A 20,414-nucleotide genomic window follows, 5' to 3' on the forward strand; every position below is an offset into this window, starting at 1 on the left:
CTGACTTCTGGTTATCATAGGATGAGTGCGCCCAATCTTTGCTTCAGGCGCAGGAACAACACATGATGATTGTTCAGTTAACCTTGCATTACTTAAGGGAAACTCAAAAGTAGAGTTAGAGATACAAGTGTCAGCAGTGAATGGGCAAGAGTCAGTACAAATAGGACTGGCAAATGACTCAATTATGGTTGATGGAGAGGTTGAGGTAGGCTCAGATGGAACTGAAATTGGAGGAGGAGATATAACAGTGGCTGACTCTAGAACTCTCCCTTGATGAGCGGACGAATTAGATTGAAGAGGTGAGGACTCACGGGAACTTGATGAGGGTACTGCTGTGGCTGGGGAATCTGTTGAGGGTATTAGTGTTGTGGGTGCTGGTGTACTAGGGGGTGACTCATGAGGAATTTCGAGAAGTACTGGTGGATGGCGCACATGAATAGGAATAGTGATAAGTTTGGTTGTATGAGGAACTGACGCCTTTAGATTTGAGTCCTTATTAAAAAATAGCAACTGATAAGGAAATTTAGATTCGTAAAAAATTACATGCCTTGCTACATAGAGTTTTCCAGATGGACAAAGGCACTTGTATCCTTTGTGGTGTGGTGAGTAACCCAAAAACAGACACTTGTGAGTCTTAAAGTCAAATTTGTGTGGTTGGTAAGGGCGGAGCTGAGGAAAGCATGAGCATCCAAAGATTTTAAGGAACCTATAGTCTGGAGCTCTATTGTTCAAGAGTTCATAGGGTGATATGTATTGTGTGGTGGCAGAGGGCAGCAAGTTAATGAGGTGAGTTGCAGTGAGGCAGGCTTCATCCCAGAATTTTAGAGGCATGGATGCTTGAGAGAGAAGGGTTAGAGCAGTTTCAATGACATGCCGATGCTTCCTCTCGGCTTTTCCATTCTGTTCATGGGTGTATGGGCAGCTAAGTCTATGTGCAATCCCATTCTCAATCAGAAATTTGGTAAAAGCTTGTGAGGTATACTCTTTGCCATTGTCAATTTGAAGTGTTTTAATCTTTTGCCCAGTTTTATTTTCAATCAACAACTTGTATTGGAAAAATGCTTGCAGGGCTTGGCTCTTGTTTTGGAGAAGATACAAACAGGTATATCTGGTTTTGGCATCAATAAAAATAATGTAGTATCGAAATTCCGAAACACTGGTAATAGGAGAAGGACCACATATATCTGAAAAGATTAACTCTAGAGGGTGGCTATAGACTGTTTGAGAATCATAAAAAGGAAGATTATGGAGCTTTCCTTGGCAGCACGCATTACACAAGTAGTCTTTGGTTAAAAATTTGCTTTTATTCATATAGCCAACATTACAACTTTGTAATACTTTTTCAACAATTCGTGCACTCGGATGACCTAACCTCTTGTGCCACATATCAAACTCATATACTGACTTAGCATTACAGACAGTGCCTACATTATTAGTGTTACTTGCTACTGTAGAACTAGATGTAAAAGAACTGAGGTTACAGACTCTATGAGTGGATGACAGATGAGGGTTCTTGGACCCCGAATTGCCTGATTTATTGCTTGACGGTGCTGCTCGTGCAAGCACTCCAACATGCTCAAAATGGTATAACCCTCCTCTAAGAGACCCCTTTAATAGAGTTTTCTTGGTCTCCTGACATTTTACAAAACAATCAACAGGATGGAATTCAAAAAACACATGATTGTCAAGAGCAAACTTGGCGACACTTATTAGATTTTTGGTGATGGAAGGTACATGAAGCAGATTTAATAGTTTAAAGTAGTGAGGATTGGTCTCATTGGACAGTATAGTTTTGCCAATACTATTTATACTCATACCTTGGCTATTACCTGTTAGCACTTGATCTATTCCTGCATACTCTGAGCCTGTAATCAAGTTGTTTGCATCAAAGGTCAAATGATGTGAAGCTCCGGTGTCCAGGTACCAGGCTTTGTTAGTGAGAGGTGTTGCTGCAGGTGTAGTGGCTAAGAGAGCTTGAGCTTGCTGGTCTTGTTGTGGCTGGTGGAAGGAAGAGGGAGGTGGTGTTGGTGCATTACCAGTAGTCTGATGTGGATTCTGGAAATTGTGATTGAAGCGGTGGAAGCATTCCCACACAGTTTGCCCAAATCGATTGCAGAGTTGACACTGTGGCCTGGAGTTACCATAGAAACCTGATCTGCCACCTCTAAAACCACCTCTTCCCTGGAATCTTTCTCTAAAATTCTGACCTCTACCTTGAAATTGTTGTTGCTGCTGTTGAAAATTAGGTTGATACATTTGATAGTTAGGTTGTTGACTTTGTGACCTTAGATCTACATTTTGTGCTAAATTCACCTGCATTGTGCCTAAAACAGTCCTTTTAAAACGCTCTACTAGTTCTTCCTGACCCACTAGTAGCGATTCTACTTCACTCTCAGTTATTTCATCAGCTCTAGCATTAATCATGGTTATAAACGCACTATAATCCTCATTTAAACCTTGAGTCATAGCTTCTACAAATTTCTCACTTGAAAGAGGTGCACTTAGGGCAGAGAGAGCATTTGTTACCTTCTTGAGCTTAGACATGTACTCCGCTACAGAACCTTGTAGCTTGATGCTTTTGATCTGTGTTTTGAGTTGCTTCACCTTTGATTTCAGCCGTTTTGCAAAGTATTCCTCTAATTTGTACCAAATCTCACATGCAAATTCACAATTCGCTACCTGACTTGTGAAGCTCGGATCTATTGAAGCAAACAGCCACGACACCAAGAATTGATCGTCCTGCTCCCAATCGAGGAACTCCTGAGTCTCGATCTTTGCTTGGCGATCTCCGTTGGTCCTGAATTGCTTCGGTATCTTCAACGGATTGAGGTGTTCCTTGAGTCTGTTGGATTTGATGAACGCCAGCACTTGTCGTCTCCAAGGTATGAAATTATCTTCATCCAGCTTGAATGAAACTGTGTTTATTGCTCGCGCACTTGAGATTGCGGAAGCTTGAGGCTCGCTCGGAGTAGCCATGGATCAGAACCTGAATGCTCTGATACCATGTGAGGTATCAGAACTCTTCAGAGAAGAGAATGAGAAACACTAGCAGAGAGAGAGAGAGAAAGAGAGAAAGATCTAGAAAACTCTTTTCATAGTGTGTGAACCAGAGAAAATGATTTTCATTCACTAATTGTTACATTGACTCTTAGTCTTATATAGTAGCTCTTATGGTAACTACTAACAACCACTAACTGTTCTCAATACTAGCTAACTAACTCTGCCAGCTCAGCTTACTTGCTCAATTGCTATTTATCCCTAATAAAAATATATACATAATTGAGATTAATGGCTAAAATCATTGGAACATCTAAAAACTTTTGTAATTTTTATAAAATGTCACAATCAAAATGAAAAAAGTGTACATATAATGAATATATTAGATACGAATGATTGTTTAAAACAAGGATGAGTGACATATAAAAGTCAATATATGTTTCAAAAAAAAGTGAAAGAATTAATTCATGGTCATGGAAAGATAAAAATGAATGTTACAAACTAAAAATTGGTTTCACGTTTCAACTATCTCAGACTTTATTTGTTACTAGTTTTATCCCCCGTACTTGGTACGGGAATTAAAATTATAATTTTAAATAAATATTATTCAATAAAAATATAAATTAAATTATTTTAAAATAATTGATTATATAGATATATATTATATAAATAATAATATTTAATATGTAATTTATTAAGAGTTAAATTAATTTTTAATTCTTTTTTAAAAATATAGTATAAAAAAATAATAATTTTATTTTTTTTAGTTAACATATTATTTGTATTTTTTATTATGTAATTAATTTAATGAATAAGTTTTATTATTACTTTTTTACTAAAAAAAAATATCAGCCTATGTTCTTCTTATATTTAAATTGAGGTCAATTAATTTAGTTTTTATTTTCATTTTAAATTTTACATTTCAATTGGTGAACTCTAAACTTAATATGATTAAGCTAACCACAATAAACATTAATGATAAAGCAACTTATTTTTATATGCAATTCATCACTTATATTCTATAAATATATTATGAATATTGGTGTACTCTAAAAAAATGCTAATTTAAATATTAAGGTCAATTAACCTATCAGTTATGTTCATTTTACCTAAATAAATTAACAACCGTAAACACTAATCAGATAACGACTCTTTTATTTCTTTATATGCGATTTATAATCTATATATTCTATATATATCATGAATATTGGTGCACTCTAAAAATAATGATTTAAAGATTGAGGTCAATTAACCTGATACTTATGTTCATTATAAACCCTATATCTCAATTGGTAAATCCTAAAATTTATATGAGTAAGTTAACTATCATAGTGATTTTTTTTAATACGCAATTCATCACCTATATTTTATAGATACTATGAGTAATGGTGAAGCATAAAGAAATACAAATTTAAACGTTAAGGTCAAATATGATAGTGGTTTAGTGTTATTTGAATTATTAAATCTACATATATCCTAATTGATTAGTGAATTATAAAAGATTGGTGAATTATAAAAGATGCTCATTTAAATATTGAGGTCAAATATAATAGTAGTTTAGTGTTGTTTGAATTATTAAATCTACATATATCATAATTAATTAAATTATTTTTCTTAACCAATTATCTAATGTGAATATTAGATCCTTGAGTTGAATACTAATTATCCAAACATAACTTTAAAGGATAAATTTATAATACAAATAATAAAACTTATAAATTTTAGGTTGAGCTTAAGGAAAAAATCACTTAAAAACAAACTTGATAATGGCGAACACAAGAAAAAAAAATTAGTACGTATAATGTCTAACAAAATAAAGCATTAAAATAAAAAAAAATCACTAACAAATATTTTTGTATTATTTAAGATATACATAAAAATTTAAAATTTGTTACTTTGAATTTAGATCCATGTAAATACATTTAAAAAAAGTTAAGATCATATTTAAAATTTAAAATAAAAAATTATTTTATTTAAATTTGTCAAAATTTAATAATCAAAATGAATAATGTAAAAACATTTAAAATGCAAGATATAATAATATTTTTATTTTAAATACTAAATTTTAATTTAAAAATTTAATGCAATTTTAATTTTTTTTTAGGACTTGGTGCCAACAAAGTTGACCCAAAACGAAAAAAATCAAAATATGCATTGAAATCTAACCCACCCGAGACTTAAACTATCTTGAAACCTTCCCCACTCATGATTCTGCATCTTAAGTTCTTAATTAAATTCTTTTGTTGGGAGAGATACAACAAACCTAGATTCCGGCAATACAGCTGTTGCCGACCAGTCATCCTCTTCTCGGAGCCATCTTATAAATGACTATATTATGTTCTATGTCATTAGATATATGTTTTTATTGAGACTTATGTTATTGTTAATGGATGAAATTGTTATATATGCTAGAATGCTGGATTGTTGATAGGATTGTTATAAATTTATGTTTTCCTTCTTGAGCTGCGTTGTGATCAATGTTCTGAAAATCAGACCAGATTGACCGATCAAATCAGTCTGACCGTAAACCGATTGCTTAGGCGGTTTGGGTTATTAGTAGAAACCGGATACAAATTGCTGAACTGGTCGGGAACCAGCCGGCAAAATGGGACTGGGACCCGGTCGGTTTACAGGAAACGACGCCGTTTCCTTTGTTGAACGGAAAAAAGGGATTGCACGCTTTTGGCTCCCCCTTTCCAACTCCTTCCTTAGTCATCAGCAAAATGCCCTAGCCTCCACCAAAGAAAGCAAACCCTAGCCTCCACCAATATTGTCGCCGTCTGTCGGAGTGAGAGACTGCTGCTGCCGCATCCGTCGCACTCAAGAACTTCCGTCTTCGTGCTATCGGCGTTCGTTACTTCGCCCCCACCATCCTCTGTTCGCTCTCATCAGTCATCTGTTCGCTCTCCATCCCCTGTTCGCTCTCATCAGTCGCCTTTTCGCCGTCGTCCGTTGCGCTCAACCCCTCTCCGTCGTCGTCAATGCTCACTGCTAGTGCCTGTTCATCGTGTTTTTTTATTGTCTGTTCAGAAACCAAACCCTCTTCATGCTTGTTCCCCGATGGTTAGCGATCGTCGTTTTTTAATACTCACTGTTGGTGTTTTGTTTTTCATTGATTGATGATTATTGATTAAGTGATTTGTTGCTGTTTTGTTTTTTTACTTTGTGCTTGAGTTAATTGGATGCTCTGTCAGCTTACTGCTTGTTCTTGGTTGATTGGCTTTGCTCACTACTCTGGCTTGTTCTAGCCTATTCTTGATTAATTAACTCTGTTACTGGCTTATTGATTGATGCTAAATTGGTACTGATAAATTGTTACGGGCTTGTTCTTGGCTTTTTTGTCTGTTGTTAAATTTTGTTAAAGTTTCTTGATTTTGTGCCCATTACCTCATGGAGTCATTTTTTTTGTTAATCATTGTGGGGAGCTTGTTAATCATTGGCTTATTGATTGATGCTAAATTGGTACTGATAAACTGTTACCGGCTTGTTCTTGGGTTTTTTTATTTGTTGTTAAATTTTGTTAAATTTTCTTGATTTTGTGCTCATTACCTAATTTAGGAATTTTTTTTTGTTGTTAATCATTGTGCTGAGTTTGTTAAAATTGGATTAAAAACTTTGTTAATCTTTGTTAAAGCATGTTAATTTTTGTGTTAACCTTGTGAAAACTATGTTAAATTGGTACTGATAAACTGATATTGGCTTGTTCTTTCTTTTTTTCTGATGTTAAATTTTATTAAGCTTTCTTGATGTTGTGCTCATTATCTCACTCAATGTTTTTTTTTGTTGTTAATCATTGTGCTGATCTTATTAAAATTGGGTTTAAATTGATAATCTTTTAGAGTTTATTGTTAATCATTGTGCTGATCTTGATTTACTTGTGATGTATTTACTGTCATTTAGAGAGTGCTTATTCTTTGGTTTTTTTGTTTCTTTTTCTTTCCTTTTATTTTCAGATACCAAAGAATATATAACAAATTACATATTTAGATTGATTTAGGTTCTCATACTTTGGAGATTGTAGTTAGATTTTTGGTAAGTTATCCTTGTTAAAGTTTCTGACATAATCCTTGAAGATAGGTGGTTTTTTTGCCATTCATGGTTTTTGAAAAACAAAAATAAATAATGGAAAAAGGAATGTGCTGCGTTGTTGTTTTGGACTATTGCAGTGAGCTTGTTCTATTTTAATCATGCTTGCTTGGCCCAAGTAAACAAATAAATAAATATGAAAGGGCATGTGATGTCTTGTTTTTTTGTTTAAATCACACATATTTACTAATAACTTGGGGAGGGATAATTTAATAATGAGAACCAATGGGGACTTCAGTCAGAGGGGGAGGGAGAAGGAGAGAGTAACGGCAGCTCCATGATGCATTCATGTAGAAGTTTTGATGACACACCAACCTCGAAAGACAGCAACCACATGTTCAAAATCAGAGATAATCTTTTATGTACACTCAATATATGCTGTGATTGTCTGAATGATAATGAAGTAATTGTGTGTGATAATGGTGATGCTTGGACAAATGAAAAATTTGTGATGCATAAAAAATAGGTAATAAGAAAGGAGAGATTGGATGAATTGGGTTCTTTTGCTGAAAAAGATTTTGCCCGTCTGATGAATGAATCATTTCTTTTTATAGGTAAAATTTACATCAATGATGCATGTGATAGCGTAAATTTTCAGAACAGATTGGCCAAATTTCAAACACACTTGTTGATGCTTTGAATTAGGTGTTGAAACTTCCATGGATGACCAGCACATGGTAAGACTTAGGAGAGAGGAACGGCAGCTCCATGATGCATTCGTATAAAAATCTCTTTGCCCAACCATAATAATAACATTTTCAACCGTCAACGGGATGAATTTGTTGGATGAATTCATGAAAAATAAGACCGGTAAAACATGGGCGTTGAAAAGAAGAATGCATACATTTAACATGAACCGAAATTATGATACGTGGATTGCTGAAACCTGATTTTAGGATATTAACTTAGGATTTCACTTGGACATTATTAATTTTCTTCTAATGGAGCTAAAGTTCAGGACCACCAAGTTATTAATAGCTTGATGTAGTGACAACTTGAATCAACTCTTGGTTTCATTATCATCATTATTATAACTTTAAATATTGCTTCTAGTGTCTATATGCATGTAAATTGTATGTTTTAAAAAATATGAATGGTTAAGATGATATTAATATTATTGTTAAGAAGAGATTCTAATAGTATAGATCATCTTGATAATTATTGTGAAAACTATTACAAGAAATAACATTAAGATTGAAAGGAAGATATATAATTATATATGCTTGGTTTCATAATAGAATGACATCTACCATAATAAATTTATATGGCAAAATTATAAATAATTTATGTGTTATTACTTGAATATAGAATGGCTTTGGTATCAATTTTTATAAAATATAGATAGATAGATAGATAGATTCAATGTTTTTATTCCCTTTTTTAATATATCTAGTATCCTAGTAAACTTTTATTTAAATTAAAGTATTATGAAAATAATGTAAAATGAAAATATTAAAAATAATTAATAAAAACTTGAAAATGATATGAGTTAAATTTTCGTGCACTTACAGTATAAAATAATTTTATATAGATATCGAATTATGTACTGCCACAGCACCTAAAAATAAACTAATTTTTAAACGCTCACGACGTAAAAGATCATGAATTTGATTGAATATCTAAGGTCATATGAACATTTTAATCGATTTTCGTGAAATATAGCAACTTCTCTTAATTTTTGCATGCCGAAATTCTGTTCATGTATAGAAAGCTTAAATAAAACTCTTGCATGGTGACAATTGTCACATTGATCTTGGAAAAATGTGTAATCTCTAGCGGTAGTGTTGTTGGAGCCTAAAAAGACTAATAAGGTAAAAAAAAATCATAAATGCATCCATATATCATAGATTCATAGAAATATAATCACAGTTGTCCTAATTTTTACCAATGAGTCTATGACATATATTTCACAGTTTTCCTGATTCTGATGTTGTGATAATAGAGTGTGAATTAGAAGTTGTATGAGGAATAGGAGGTAAGCAAATCTCAACACACTAATAATAGTCAAGTCTTGTTAAAGAATGAGAAGGTTAATCACTAGGAAGTTCTGTGATTGGTGTGAGTGTGATGAATGTATTTTAATTCTTTATAATTTTATTTTTCATGATAGTAGAATTTTATTCAAGAATAAGAAATGATTTTATTCATAGAGATAACTTCATTCTACCTATGATTTCCGTGGCCTATAAGTCATAGGTCATCTCCAAAAGAAAGACTTTGAACTTGTAGAAAATGGCATTAATGACTACTAAGTCTCTTAATTATTGATCGCTGAAGAAAGCTTAAAGCCTTGTTCCACTTTCCCTGAGGCTTTAAGTTGTGGAACAAGTGAAAAATTCATACTCTGATCATTATTTCATCACACACTATAGCTTCCATGGCTATATCATCCACTTGCATTATTTTGATATTCGTATCATTTGTGTTTTTAGTTGGCATCGCCACTACTGCTGGAACTCACAAATTGTCAGCCTTAGATGAAGAAGCCAATGCTATGCATTCAATTAGTAAAGAGTTGTGGAGTAACCAACATAATAATGTCTCAAACCGTTGCAACTGGCCCGGAGTCAACTGCAACAAAGCTGGAAGTATAACATTGCTTTCACCTCCAACTCCAAGTAATTTCACCGACGAGTTCAGGACACAACTCTGCTCTTTGAAACTAAACTTTTCAGTGTTTCAAAATCTAGTCCATCTAGATCTCAGTGAAATGGGGTTATGTGAGTTCCCTAAACTAAGTGGTCTTAAGAAGCTACAACATCTCAACCTATCATACAACTATTTTGAAGGTGAGCTTCCTTTTACATTATTGGACAATCTAACTCAACTTGTGGTGTTGGACATTTCTAACAATTATATTAGTGGTACAATTCCACAAGAACTAAGCAAGCTGGAGAGACTTGTCATGTTGGACTTGAGTGCCAACAGCTTCGATGGAAGCATTCCATTGATCTTGGGTCAAATGAACAGCCTCACACACATGAAACTTTCCAATAATCTCCTGTATGGGGATCTTCCTTTCACACTGGCAAATCTAACTCAACTTCTTGTGTTGGACCTTTCCCAAAACAAACTTAGTGGCTTCATTCCTCATGAAATAGGGAAATTAACAAATTTATTAACCTTAGACCTGAGTTCAAATTCCCTGTCTGGTCCAATTCCTGAGCAAATTGGGTACTTGAACCGTTTGACAAGTCTCCACCTTCATTCAAATTTGCTTAGTGGTTTCATTCCTCATGAAATAGGAAAATTAACAAATTTATTAATCTTAGACCTGAGGTCAAATTCCCTGTCTGGTCCAATTCCTGAGCAAATTGGGTACTTGAACCGTTTGACAAGTCTCCACCTTGATTCAAATTTGCTTAGTGGTTCCATTCCTCATGAAATAGGGAAATTAACAAATTTATTAACCTTAGACCTGAGTTCAAATTTCTTGTCTGGTCCAATTCCTGAGCAAATCGGGTACTTGACCCGTTTGGAAGTGCTCACCATCGGATCCAACAGGATAGATGGTTGTATCCCCAAAGAAATAGAGCTTTTGTTGCATCTAGAAGGTTTAAATCTTTCTTATAATGCTATTTCTGGTGTTATCCCATCTTCTATCTTTATTCACTCTAGTTATGTGGATCTCAGCCATAACAATTTAAGTGGAAGCATTCCTTCTCAATTTGGAAACCTTTCATATTTAGACGTTCGTTACAATAATCTTTGTATCAAAAATAGAAAGGAACTTGAGTTTGTTATTCCATTCTGTTATCTGGATTACAATTCCTTTCTTGACAACGAATATTATGACTGCGATGGTCATTTAAACGACCATCATAATAAGCATTTTCGCCGATCACTGGTTTTGGTCATAATCGTGGTCTGCGTTACCATTTCATTGGGTTCTGTTGGGATTGGAATATGCATTTTCCGTGCCAGGCATCATGGCAAGCTTGAAAATAAGGCCACAAAAAATGGAGACTTGTTCTCCATTTGGAACTATGATGGCAAAATTGCATTTGAGGACATCATTCAAGCCACAGAGGACTTTGATATCAGATATTGCATTGGAACCGGTGCTTATGGTAGCGTCTACGAAGCGCGACTTCCAAGTGGCAAAACTGTTGCATTGAAGAAGCTTCACAAAACAGAATCAGAAAATCCATCCTATTACAAGAGCTTCTGCAATGAAGTTGAGGTCTTGACAGAGATTCGCCACCGCAACATCATTAGGCTTTATGGCTATTGTTTGCATAACAGATGCATGTTTTTGGTGTACGAATACTTGGAAAGAGGAAGCTTGTTCTGTAACTTGGCCAACGAGATGGAAGCACAAGAGTTGAAGTGGAGCAAGAGGGTGAATATCATCAAAGGGACAGCTTATGCTCTTGCTCACATGCATCATCACTGTCCTTCTCCTATTGTTCATCGAGATGTCAGCAGCAATAATGTTCTGCTGAATTCAGAGTTAGAAGCTTGTGTCTCAGATTTCGGCACAGCAAGACTTCTTGATCCTGATTCATCTAACCAAACTCTTCTAGTTGGCACTTATGGATATATTGCTCCAGGTAATTTCTAATTCTAATTATCCGAATAAATCACTGTCCTCATCATCATTTATGTAACTCTCTATGGTTGTTTTTGTTGTAGAACTGGCATACACCATGAGTGTGACTACAAAATGTGATGTTTATAGTTTCGGAGTGGTGGCATTAGAAACAATGATGGGTCATCACCCAGGAGAATTCATGTCCACTATGACAAAGCCATCTACTCAACAATTATTGGTGAAAGATGTGTTGGATCCGCGGATTCCACTTCCGAAATCTCGGAAAGATATGCAAGATGTTGTGCATGTTGTAAAGCTAGCATTAGCATGCCTCTCCTCTGACCCAAAATCCAGACCATCAATGCAGGATGTGGCTAATGAGCTTTCAGCTTACAAGGCTTCAATGAATTTTTCTTTTTACGATGTCTCAATCTACCAATTGATGCAATAGCATGTACATGTCATATGATTGTATTTTAGTAACATATGTTTTAAGATTGAAAATTTGAAGTTTTAGTGGGTCACAAAATAATGCAACATTGAAAATTTTAAGCCTATAACTATGCCATCCCTCATCGTTCTTATTACAAAGAAAGTAAAAATATGAATTTAATTTGATATGCTACAGTTTAAAGTAGTTTTATATGTGTCAATAAACATATAAATTCCTTTAATCTGCAAGTTGAAGGGTATGGTTTCAATGAAAAATTTATTTAAATTGATCAAATTGTCTGATTTACGTTATTTTTAAAGGTAAGCAAATTTCTTTTTACTTCTTTTACTATCAAATCTTATCTTACGTTTTATTTAACTAACTGATCAATCTCCCTAAATAAGTCATATAATTTAATAACCGAGAGGGTCTTAACATTTCTCCCAACTTTGATTTCCTCAGTTTTACAAAACAAAAGTATTTTTCCATTTTGAAAACAATGGGTGACTATATCGTTCGCCAAGTTTGATTTGGTGTATATGTGATTAGACAATGCCCGACTTACACGTTCATTCTATGTTACTATGTTGATTCAGCATTTGATTTCCGTGATCTATAAGTCATAAGTCATCTCCAAAAGAGAGACTTGGAATTCACAGAAAATGACATTACTTATTTAATCATTCTCATAAGTGATTGCTGAAGGAACCTAGCAACTTCTCTAACCATAAACCATATAATGAAGTGGCACACATGTCATTGACTTTCGTCTTTTCGCCAAATATATAGAACAGACAATATCAATGCATCAAAATTAAATTCTTATAAATATATGTGCGACAACAATTGAGTGTACAGCATACAGCACAACTCAGTGAAAATTAGATACACACATGGAAGACTCAGGTTGCAATTTACTAACACTAATGAGGCATACCTTTGTTGCCACTTTGTTTCTATTAGTCCTCCTAACTGTTATGAGTGCCAACACCATGGTGGCAGCATCGAATTCCTCGTCCTTGAACGCGGAACAAAAGGCCTTGCTCCATATCGGGTGGACGGAAGGTCGCAACATCTCAAAACATTGTAACTGGACTGGTATTGTGTGCAATGAAGCTGCAAGTGTCATAGAGATTTCAACAAGGCGTTATTTTGTTATCCCTCCATCTGAATTGAGGAACTTCAATTTTACTGCATTCCCCAATTTGATCCGTCTAGAACTGAGTGGCATGAGACTCAAGGGAATTATTCCTACTGAAATAAGCACTCTTACAAAGCTTATGTACCTTGATCTTTCCTGTAACTATCTTGAAAGTGGGTTACCTACCTCAATCTCAAATCTCACTCAACTTATAACACTTAATGTTTCTAACAACTTTCTCAGTGGTGGTATTCCATCTACTTTTGGGCACCTCAAGTATTTGGTTGAACTCTCCCTAGACTCGAACCAACTTCAACATCCCATTCCTAAAGACTTGGGGAACTTGAAGCATTTAGAGCATTTGTCTCTTTCAAATAACTCATTCAATTGTTCAATCCCTCCCTCTATGGGGCAATTGGATAAATTGAAATTTCTCTCCCTTGGTTCGAACCATATCGAAGGTCCCATCCCCATAGAACTAGAGCACTTGGTCAATCTGGAAGTTTTAGACCTTTCTCACAACAAGATTTCTGGTGTTATACCATCTTGGATTGGACAACTCTCTAGACTTTCAATACTAGATGTTTCCAACAATAGACTTGAGGGACCAATTCCATTTGGTATTCTAAACCATTGCAATTATGTGCAACTAAGTAATAATTCTATAAGTGGATCCCTTCCTTCTCAAATGGGCAATCTTTCTTATCTTGACCTTAGTTACAATAACCTCTCCGGAAACATACCTGTGGGAATCTATTCTGTATCCTACCTCAACATCTCTTACAATTCCTTTGATTTGGATCACCAACTTTGTGATCTTCTGAAAGACTCATTGATTGGTAATAATCCCCCTTGCTATTCTGCAACTCATGATCACTCAAGTCCTATTCTCGCAGTAATCATAGTGTGCATCTTATATGGCATATGCATTTCAATAGTATTTGTATGCCTAGATTTCTGGTGTCCATTCCAAAATGAGTCCAAAGATGATAATCAAAGGAACAATGGAGATTTCGTTTCAATTAGGAACTATGATGGTAAAATTGCATTTAAAGACATAATTAAAGCCACAGAAGACTTTGATATAAGGTATTGCATTGGAACAGGTGCTTATGGAAGTGTCTACAAAGCACAGCTTCCTAGTGGCAGAAATGTTGCACTAAAGAAGCTTCACAATACAGAGTCTGAAAATCCATCATTTTACAAGAGTTTTAGCAATGAGGTCAAGGTCTTGACAGAAATCCGCCACCGCAACATCATTAGGCTTTATGGTTTCTGTTTGCACAACGGCTGTATGTTTTTGGTGTATGAGTATATGGAAAAGGGAAGCTTGTTCTATAACCTAGCCATTGATGAAGAAGCTCAAGAGCTGAACTGGAGTAAGAGAGTAAACATTATCAAAGGGACTGCACTTGCTCTCACTCATATGCACCATCATTGCACTCCACCCATTGTCCATCGAGATGTAACTAGTACCAATGTTTTGTTGACTTCAAATTTAGAGGCTTGTCAGCTTGTCTATCAGATTTTGGTACAGCTAAACTACTTTCTTCTGATTCATCTAATCAAACTCTATTAGCTGGCACTCCTGGATACATTGCTCCAGGTAAAAGTGTAGTTTTATTCCCTTATTTATTATTGAAATATCATTAGTAACCTATTTAATGTTTGGACATATTGTAGAGATGGCTTATAACATCAATGTGACAACAAAATGTGATGTTTATGGTTTTGGTGTGGTGACTTTGGAAACAATAATGGGCGAACACCCTAAGGAACTAATTTCCAATGTGTCAAAACCATCTGCTCCAAAGATCATGCTCAAAGATATACTGGATTCACGTATTCGATTGCCTTTTCTTCGAAAAGACATGCAGGATATTGTACTTGTTGTAACATTAGCACTAGCATGCTTACATCCCAACCCAACATCAAGACCTTCAATGCAGGACATAGCTAATGAGCTTTTGTTTTCAAACTCGCCATTGCTTTGGCATTTTGATGGCATTTCAATCCACCAACTTGTGAATCAAGAAATATATGCAATAGGTAAAACTTAGGAGAGCTTTTTCTTCCCTAATCATATTTTCTTTGTAATTTCCCTAATTTCATTTATGAAAGTCATCTTCTGTTTTGTATTCAACTCAGTATGTCTTCTTCCAGTTCAAATATTTTTATGTATTTTTGGCCTTGTATTATATTTTTATCACTTGTAGCATTGCCTTTCAAATTATGCAGTTTGCTCACTCAAATGACTAAATCTTAATGGTAACCAATATCATGTAGCGCTTTCAAATAGAAAGTTTATGGATCATCCACCTACCTGACTTCAACATTAGACATTTTTCTTGGTCTAATATATAGAGCATGCAAAAAACTTCAAACTTCGGAAAAACTTCATTAACAATTCATAGGATGAGTTAGACTTAACCATTTTGTTTTAAATTTAACAAGTGTATAAAACACCTATGCAGAAGAAACAATGACAGTTTCATACCTTCTGCAATAAGATTGTAAAAAGAGTATATCTTAGTTACTAATCATCAACAAACAACTGAGAAGTTCAACATTTCAAGAATTGTGTTTGGAATATCATCATACCCTCCAATGCTTTTCTAACATCTAAAAAGATCAGAACATTTACATCTCACCTCATACCTGGGAATCAACATAGAAAACTATGTAAGAAATCAAGGACGAAAAAGCTAAGTAAATCAAACTTAACTAGAAATAGTCGCATACAAGGGAATAACTAAAACTAAAGAGGATGGTAGATGTAGTTATTCAATAGAAAAGATATCCTCAAGAAATGAGTAAAATGGTCCAAGCAAGTGCTTCAAAAGCAATTTACACGTTTCAACATTCAACTAAAACAGAATAGTTTACCGTTATTGTATGGCCTTGGTTAGCTCGAATAAGTAGCTCCCCATTTTCTTCTATAAGGCTGAAGCGCTGCTTATTATCCTTTCGAACAGCCTGACAATAAACATGAGATCATTTAGAATAAAAGGTCTTCAGTTAATACTTAATACATATGAAAATGGAAGACATCAAAATCTTTACTTCAGTGACTAAACAAGCAAATAAATAGCACATAAATAGAGTTTACGGATAAAAGAGGTTATGGATACAATAACAATTCATGAAAAAAGATAAGCCACAGATATTTTGTGGCAGTAAGTAAAGAAAGAGTGGGCTAGACATGACCAGCTACAATCAGCATGTCAATCCTATCCAATTCATTCAACTATTGATTTATAATAGTGTTAGTTGCAAAGGGATGGATCAAGAAATTCTCAAAACCATATTGCGACTGCTTTTACAAGATCAAACTAGTATCACTCTGCAACAAAAGATATAGAAAGGGAAACTCTATAAAGCTGATACAGGATAACAGGAATAGAAGTCTAAATCGAATTACAAGTTGAAAATGTCAATAGACCCAATACAATACCATCTATAATGTGTCTATTTTCTGTTTTGCTATTTTCCCCAAGCCAAATGCTTCTCAGAAATGCAACATAATAATCTAAGTTACAATAGAAATGGCAATGATAACACATAACAAACAAGGAAACAAAAGATATACGAATAAACTGACCTCCCTAACATCATCAATATTGTGGGATCTTAATGGAATATTAGCAAATGTCTTCATATTCAACTTTAGCAGATCATTAACTTTGACATAACCATCACTTCGCATATCTAAGTTCAATTCAGATGCCATATGACGCAAAATCCTCGTCCTACAGGTATTATCATAGAAACATAAAAAAAACACTGACTTTGTCCTTGAAAGAAAAAGGGTGATATACAATATCAGTACATTACAAAAATCATGCATACTATTTTCCTATAAGCAGTTGTTTACACAAGATACTTTACACTTTATAAAATAGTTCATTCTATTAGAAAGATAAAGTACATTAAATTTTCTAAGAAACCTGTTTTGATTGACTAAAATTACAAGAAATCAAGAACTATCCCACAAAAACAAAAATTGAGAGAAAATAATGAGCACAGAGCGAAGTAGTGCTTACAGGAGCCTACAAAGAGCGTCAATTTTATCCTTCCCGAAGTTGCCACCACCGTCACAGCCTCTTGTTCTTTCCCTGTCGTTCCTCATATCAAAAGAAGCAATAGCCTTAAGTCCCTTCTTCTTGTCCTTCGGCAACTTATCTTCTTTCTTAAGCTTCGGACAGTCATATTTGTAGTGTTCAGCTTTTCCGCAGTTGTGGCAAATAACCTTGCTTAGGTCCTTTTTCGATTCCTTTGAGCTACTTCCTTTGCTTCTTTCTTTGAGTCTCATCATCTTTCTAACAAAAAACACAAACTCGTCATCTGAGTAACTGGATTCATCATCCAATGATTCAGTACAAGATTTAAGAGTCACTCCTTTCTTTTTTGTATCATTCTTTATGTGAGTGATTTCATATGCTAGTAACTTTTCTCTCAACTCATCATAGGTCATTTGACTTAAGTTGCTGCTTTTAGAGATATTAGTAGCCTTAGTTTTCCATTCTTTTGTTAAGCTTCTTAGGACCTTCCTCACCAGCACTTGTTCGGAATGAATAATCTCCATAGCATCCAAGTTATAAATGATGATAGAGAATCTCTCAAACATGTCATCAATTGATTCTCCTTCCTTCATGAAGAATATCTCATATTCTTTATTCAGCATGTCAATCCTCATTTCCTTTACTCGTGGGGTGCCATCATGTGTAACTTGGAGTTTATCCCAGATTTCTTTTGCCGTTTTGGATATTGAAATCTTCCGGTATTCTTCGAAGCTGATCGCACAGTTTAGCAAGTTGAGTGCCTTAGCATTGAGTTCCACTTTTTTCTTGTCATCTTCATTCCATTCTGTTTCGGTTTTGGGAGTGACAACACCATCAACGCCAATTTTGGTGGGAGTTTGAGGACCATTCATGATTATCTTCCAAATGTTGTAATCCATTGATTGAACAAATATCTTCATTCTTTCCTTCCAGTAGTTGTAATATTTTCCGTTGAAAAATGGAGGTCTGTTGATGGATTGTCCTTCGATCAGTGTGTAAGCCACTAAGTTGGAACCACCGTTGTTCGCCATTAGGATCTTTCTTCCAAGCTTGATCTATTTGAGACCAAGCTCTAATACTAATTAATGATTATCAATCACTGATTAAGAGGAGAGAGATTGAATCTTGGCTTCTTTTTAATTTTGCTTTCAGTCTTGATATCTGTTGAAATACTTTAAGTAAAAAATAGTAGAGACTGAAGTTTTTGTTTGACTTCTTCTCCGAAATCAGATATAGTAACAGTGTTCACAGGAGAAAGAAGGTATAAGCAATGACCGAAGACCATACCTTTAATATTCTCTTTCAACTTTTTTCATCTTGTTTCTTGAATCTGAACCTTACATTCTTGCTTTGGCTCCAAGTCTTTTTTGTGAACGTTGATTCACATCAGAGTACCTTTACGTTTACTTTCTTCATCTTCCAAATCGGTACTTGTAACCCAGATGATTTCTTCAACACTTCTTTAATGAATCACAAATGTAGAAATGCTTTTTGTGATTTGCCTTTCTGATTTGATTTTGCCTTTTGCCCTAGCCTCTTTAACCTTTTCTTCGTTGCTTGAAAATAGAAACCTCCTTTTTGTTGTTCAATTTGCCCTAACTTCAGGATTTCCTTTTCCTTTCTTCTTATTTCAGAGAGTTTACTTGATGTGAAAGAAAAGAAAAGAGAGAGAAGAGAGAGTTTTGGTTCGATGGTGTGTGACTTGACGTGGTTCAAATGAAATGAAATTGAGTTATCTAGTTAGCAACTAAGGGTGCGTTTGGTAAACTTTAAAAGTAACTTTTTTTTATTTTTAATTTATGAAAAGTAATAATATTAATGTCTGGTGCAATTTTCGAAATCAAATTATAACTTTTTAAGAAGCTATTTAAGAGATTATAGAGGAATTAAAAAAAAGGACTTCTCTCATAATATTATTTTTTATCATATTTCTATAAAATAAGTACTTTTAGAACTAAAAATTTAAAAACAAAATAATTTATTTATAAGCTATTTTTAATATATAATCATTTATTGTTTAAGCTATTTTTTCAAAAGTAGCTTAATTAAGTTGTTTATCCAAATTGAATATAAGTGAAAGAATGAATTTGGATATGAACCACTATTTTGGGCTTGTGTTTGGATGTGGGCCAATTTCTTTCTTTCCCTACATTTTGCTAAATGCTTGTTTTTGTATCTGATAAGACACTTTTGTGATGGAGCAAATAACTCCTTGCGCCACGATTGTGTATGTGGCCTGTTTTTCATGTTTCTTAGACCAGTATAATTTAATTAATTTCCTTCACACTAAACAAAACTAATCACACAAATAATTGGATAATAACCCAATAATATTTAGTCATCATCTTAACAATGTTTTAGTTCTTCAAACTCAACAAACTTAAACGATAATTTCTTGAGATTCAGGACAGTCATAATCTCTATTAAGAAAGAGATTGCAATCTAAACTGTAGTGTGTTTCGCCTTTTGGGTATTTTGCCATTGAGATATTGTACCTAAGGTCTAGAAACGAAAGAGTGTTGCCAATCATTTCAAATATTATTACAAGAAAGATCCCTTCAAAACTGTTGTAAGATAGGTTTGAGACATTATTATGTTGGTTACTCCACAGTTCACTAATTGAAAGCATAGCATGGACTTCTTGATCTAAGGCTTCTTGTAAATTATAACTGAATGTTAAATTTCTTTAAACTATGGCTAATTACCTTAGTTGAAAAGTACCTCTCCCAGGTAATAGAAACAGTAAAGGTTCTTGGTTTTTGGTTTCCTGATTCTGATATTGTGATAATAGAGTGTGAATTAGAAGTTGTATGAGAGAATAGGAGGTAAGTAGATCTCAATACACTAATAGTTATCTGAGTTTGAGCCTAGTCAAGTCCTGTTAAAGAATGAGAAGGACAATCACTAGGAAGTTCTGTGATTGATGAGTGTGATGAAGCTGGTTCAGAGATTAGTAGTCAATTGTTCAGGAACAATTGGCAAGGTCATAACAGAATGAGTATTAGAGGGAAATAAATCTGAATAAGGGAAGATATTCTCATCAAAAAGCACATATCTTTGACAAATATATATATTTTTCAGATTTATAAACCAGTTTTGTTTATTGTATGGTCTTAGAAAAGGAAAGCAAGCACAAATCAAATATTTTTAGCATTGAATAAT

At 34.2% G+C, this 20,414-nt stretch overlaps 2 protein-coding genes across 10 annotated transcripts; one reads left to right on the forward strand and one right to left on the reverse strand.

The window, feature by feature from the left end:
* Window positions 1-5,691: 5,691 nt before the first annotated feature.
* LOC112728261 (uncharacterized) lies at window positions 5,692-12,174 on the forward strand. Of its 7 annotated transcripts, none has more exons than XM_025778327.3 (5): window positions 5,692-6,060; window positions 6,951-7,549; window positions 7,638-7,760; window positions 9,516-11,636; window positions 11,719-12,174. In XM_025778327.3, exons 4-5 carry the CDS (start codon window positions 9,578-9,580, stop codon window positions 12,066-12,068), a joined length of 2,409 nt encoding a protein of 802 aa, XP_025634112.1. In that variant the 5' UTR covers window positions 5,692-6,060; window positions 6,951-7,549; window positions 7,638-7,760; window positions 9,516-9,577; the 3' UTR covers window positions 12,069-12,174. The 7 variants fall into 7 exon arrangements, 5 of the variants coding, with proteins under 5 accessions (XP_025634112.1, XP_025634111.1, XP_025634114.1 ...); XM_025778330.3 differs by lacking the exon at window positions 6,951-7,549 and adding an exon at window positions 7,550-7,637 and having other exon boundaries at window positions 5,923-6,060; window positions 7,729-7,760; XM_025778326.3 differs by lacking the exon at window positions 6,951-7,549 and having other exon boundaries at window positions 5,735-6,060.
* Window positions 12,175-15,569: 3,395 nt separating this feature from the next.
* Window positions 15,570-18,994, reverse strand: LOC112728263 (uncharacterized). Of its 3 annotated transcripts, XM_025778332.3 has the most exons (5): window positions 18,540-18,994; window positions 17,235-18,413; window positions 16,793-16,940; window positions 16,078-16,167; window positions 15,570-15,849 (listed from the first exon to the last, which is right to left on the reverse strand). In XM_025778332.3, exons 2-5 carry the CDS (start codon window positions 18,281-18,283, stop codon window positions 15,844-15,846), a joined length of 1,293 nt encoding a protein of 430 aa, XP_025634117.2. In that variant the 5' UTR covers window positions 18,284-18,413; window positions 18,540-18,994; the 3' UTR covers window positions 15,570-15,843. The 3 variants fall into 3 exon arrangements, 1 of the variants encoding a protein (XP_025634117.2); XR_011868901.1 differs by lacking the exon at window positions 16,793-16,940 and having other exon boundaries at window positions 18,540-18,961; XR_003166204.3 differs by lacking the exon at window positions 16,793-16,940 and having other exon boundaries at window positions 17,235-18,994.
* Window positions 18,995-20,414: the final 1,420 nt, after the last annotated feature.

Source organism: Arachis hypogaea, chromosome 12 (genome assembly GCF_003086295.3).
Source record: "Arachis hypogaea cultivar Tifrunner chromosome 12, arahy.Tifrunner.gnm2.J5K5, whole genome shotgun sequence".
NCBI classification, from domain to species: Eukaryota; Viridiplantae; Streptophyta; class Magnoliopsida; order Fabales; family Fabaceae; genus Arachis; species Arachis hypogaea.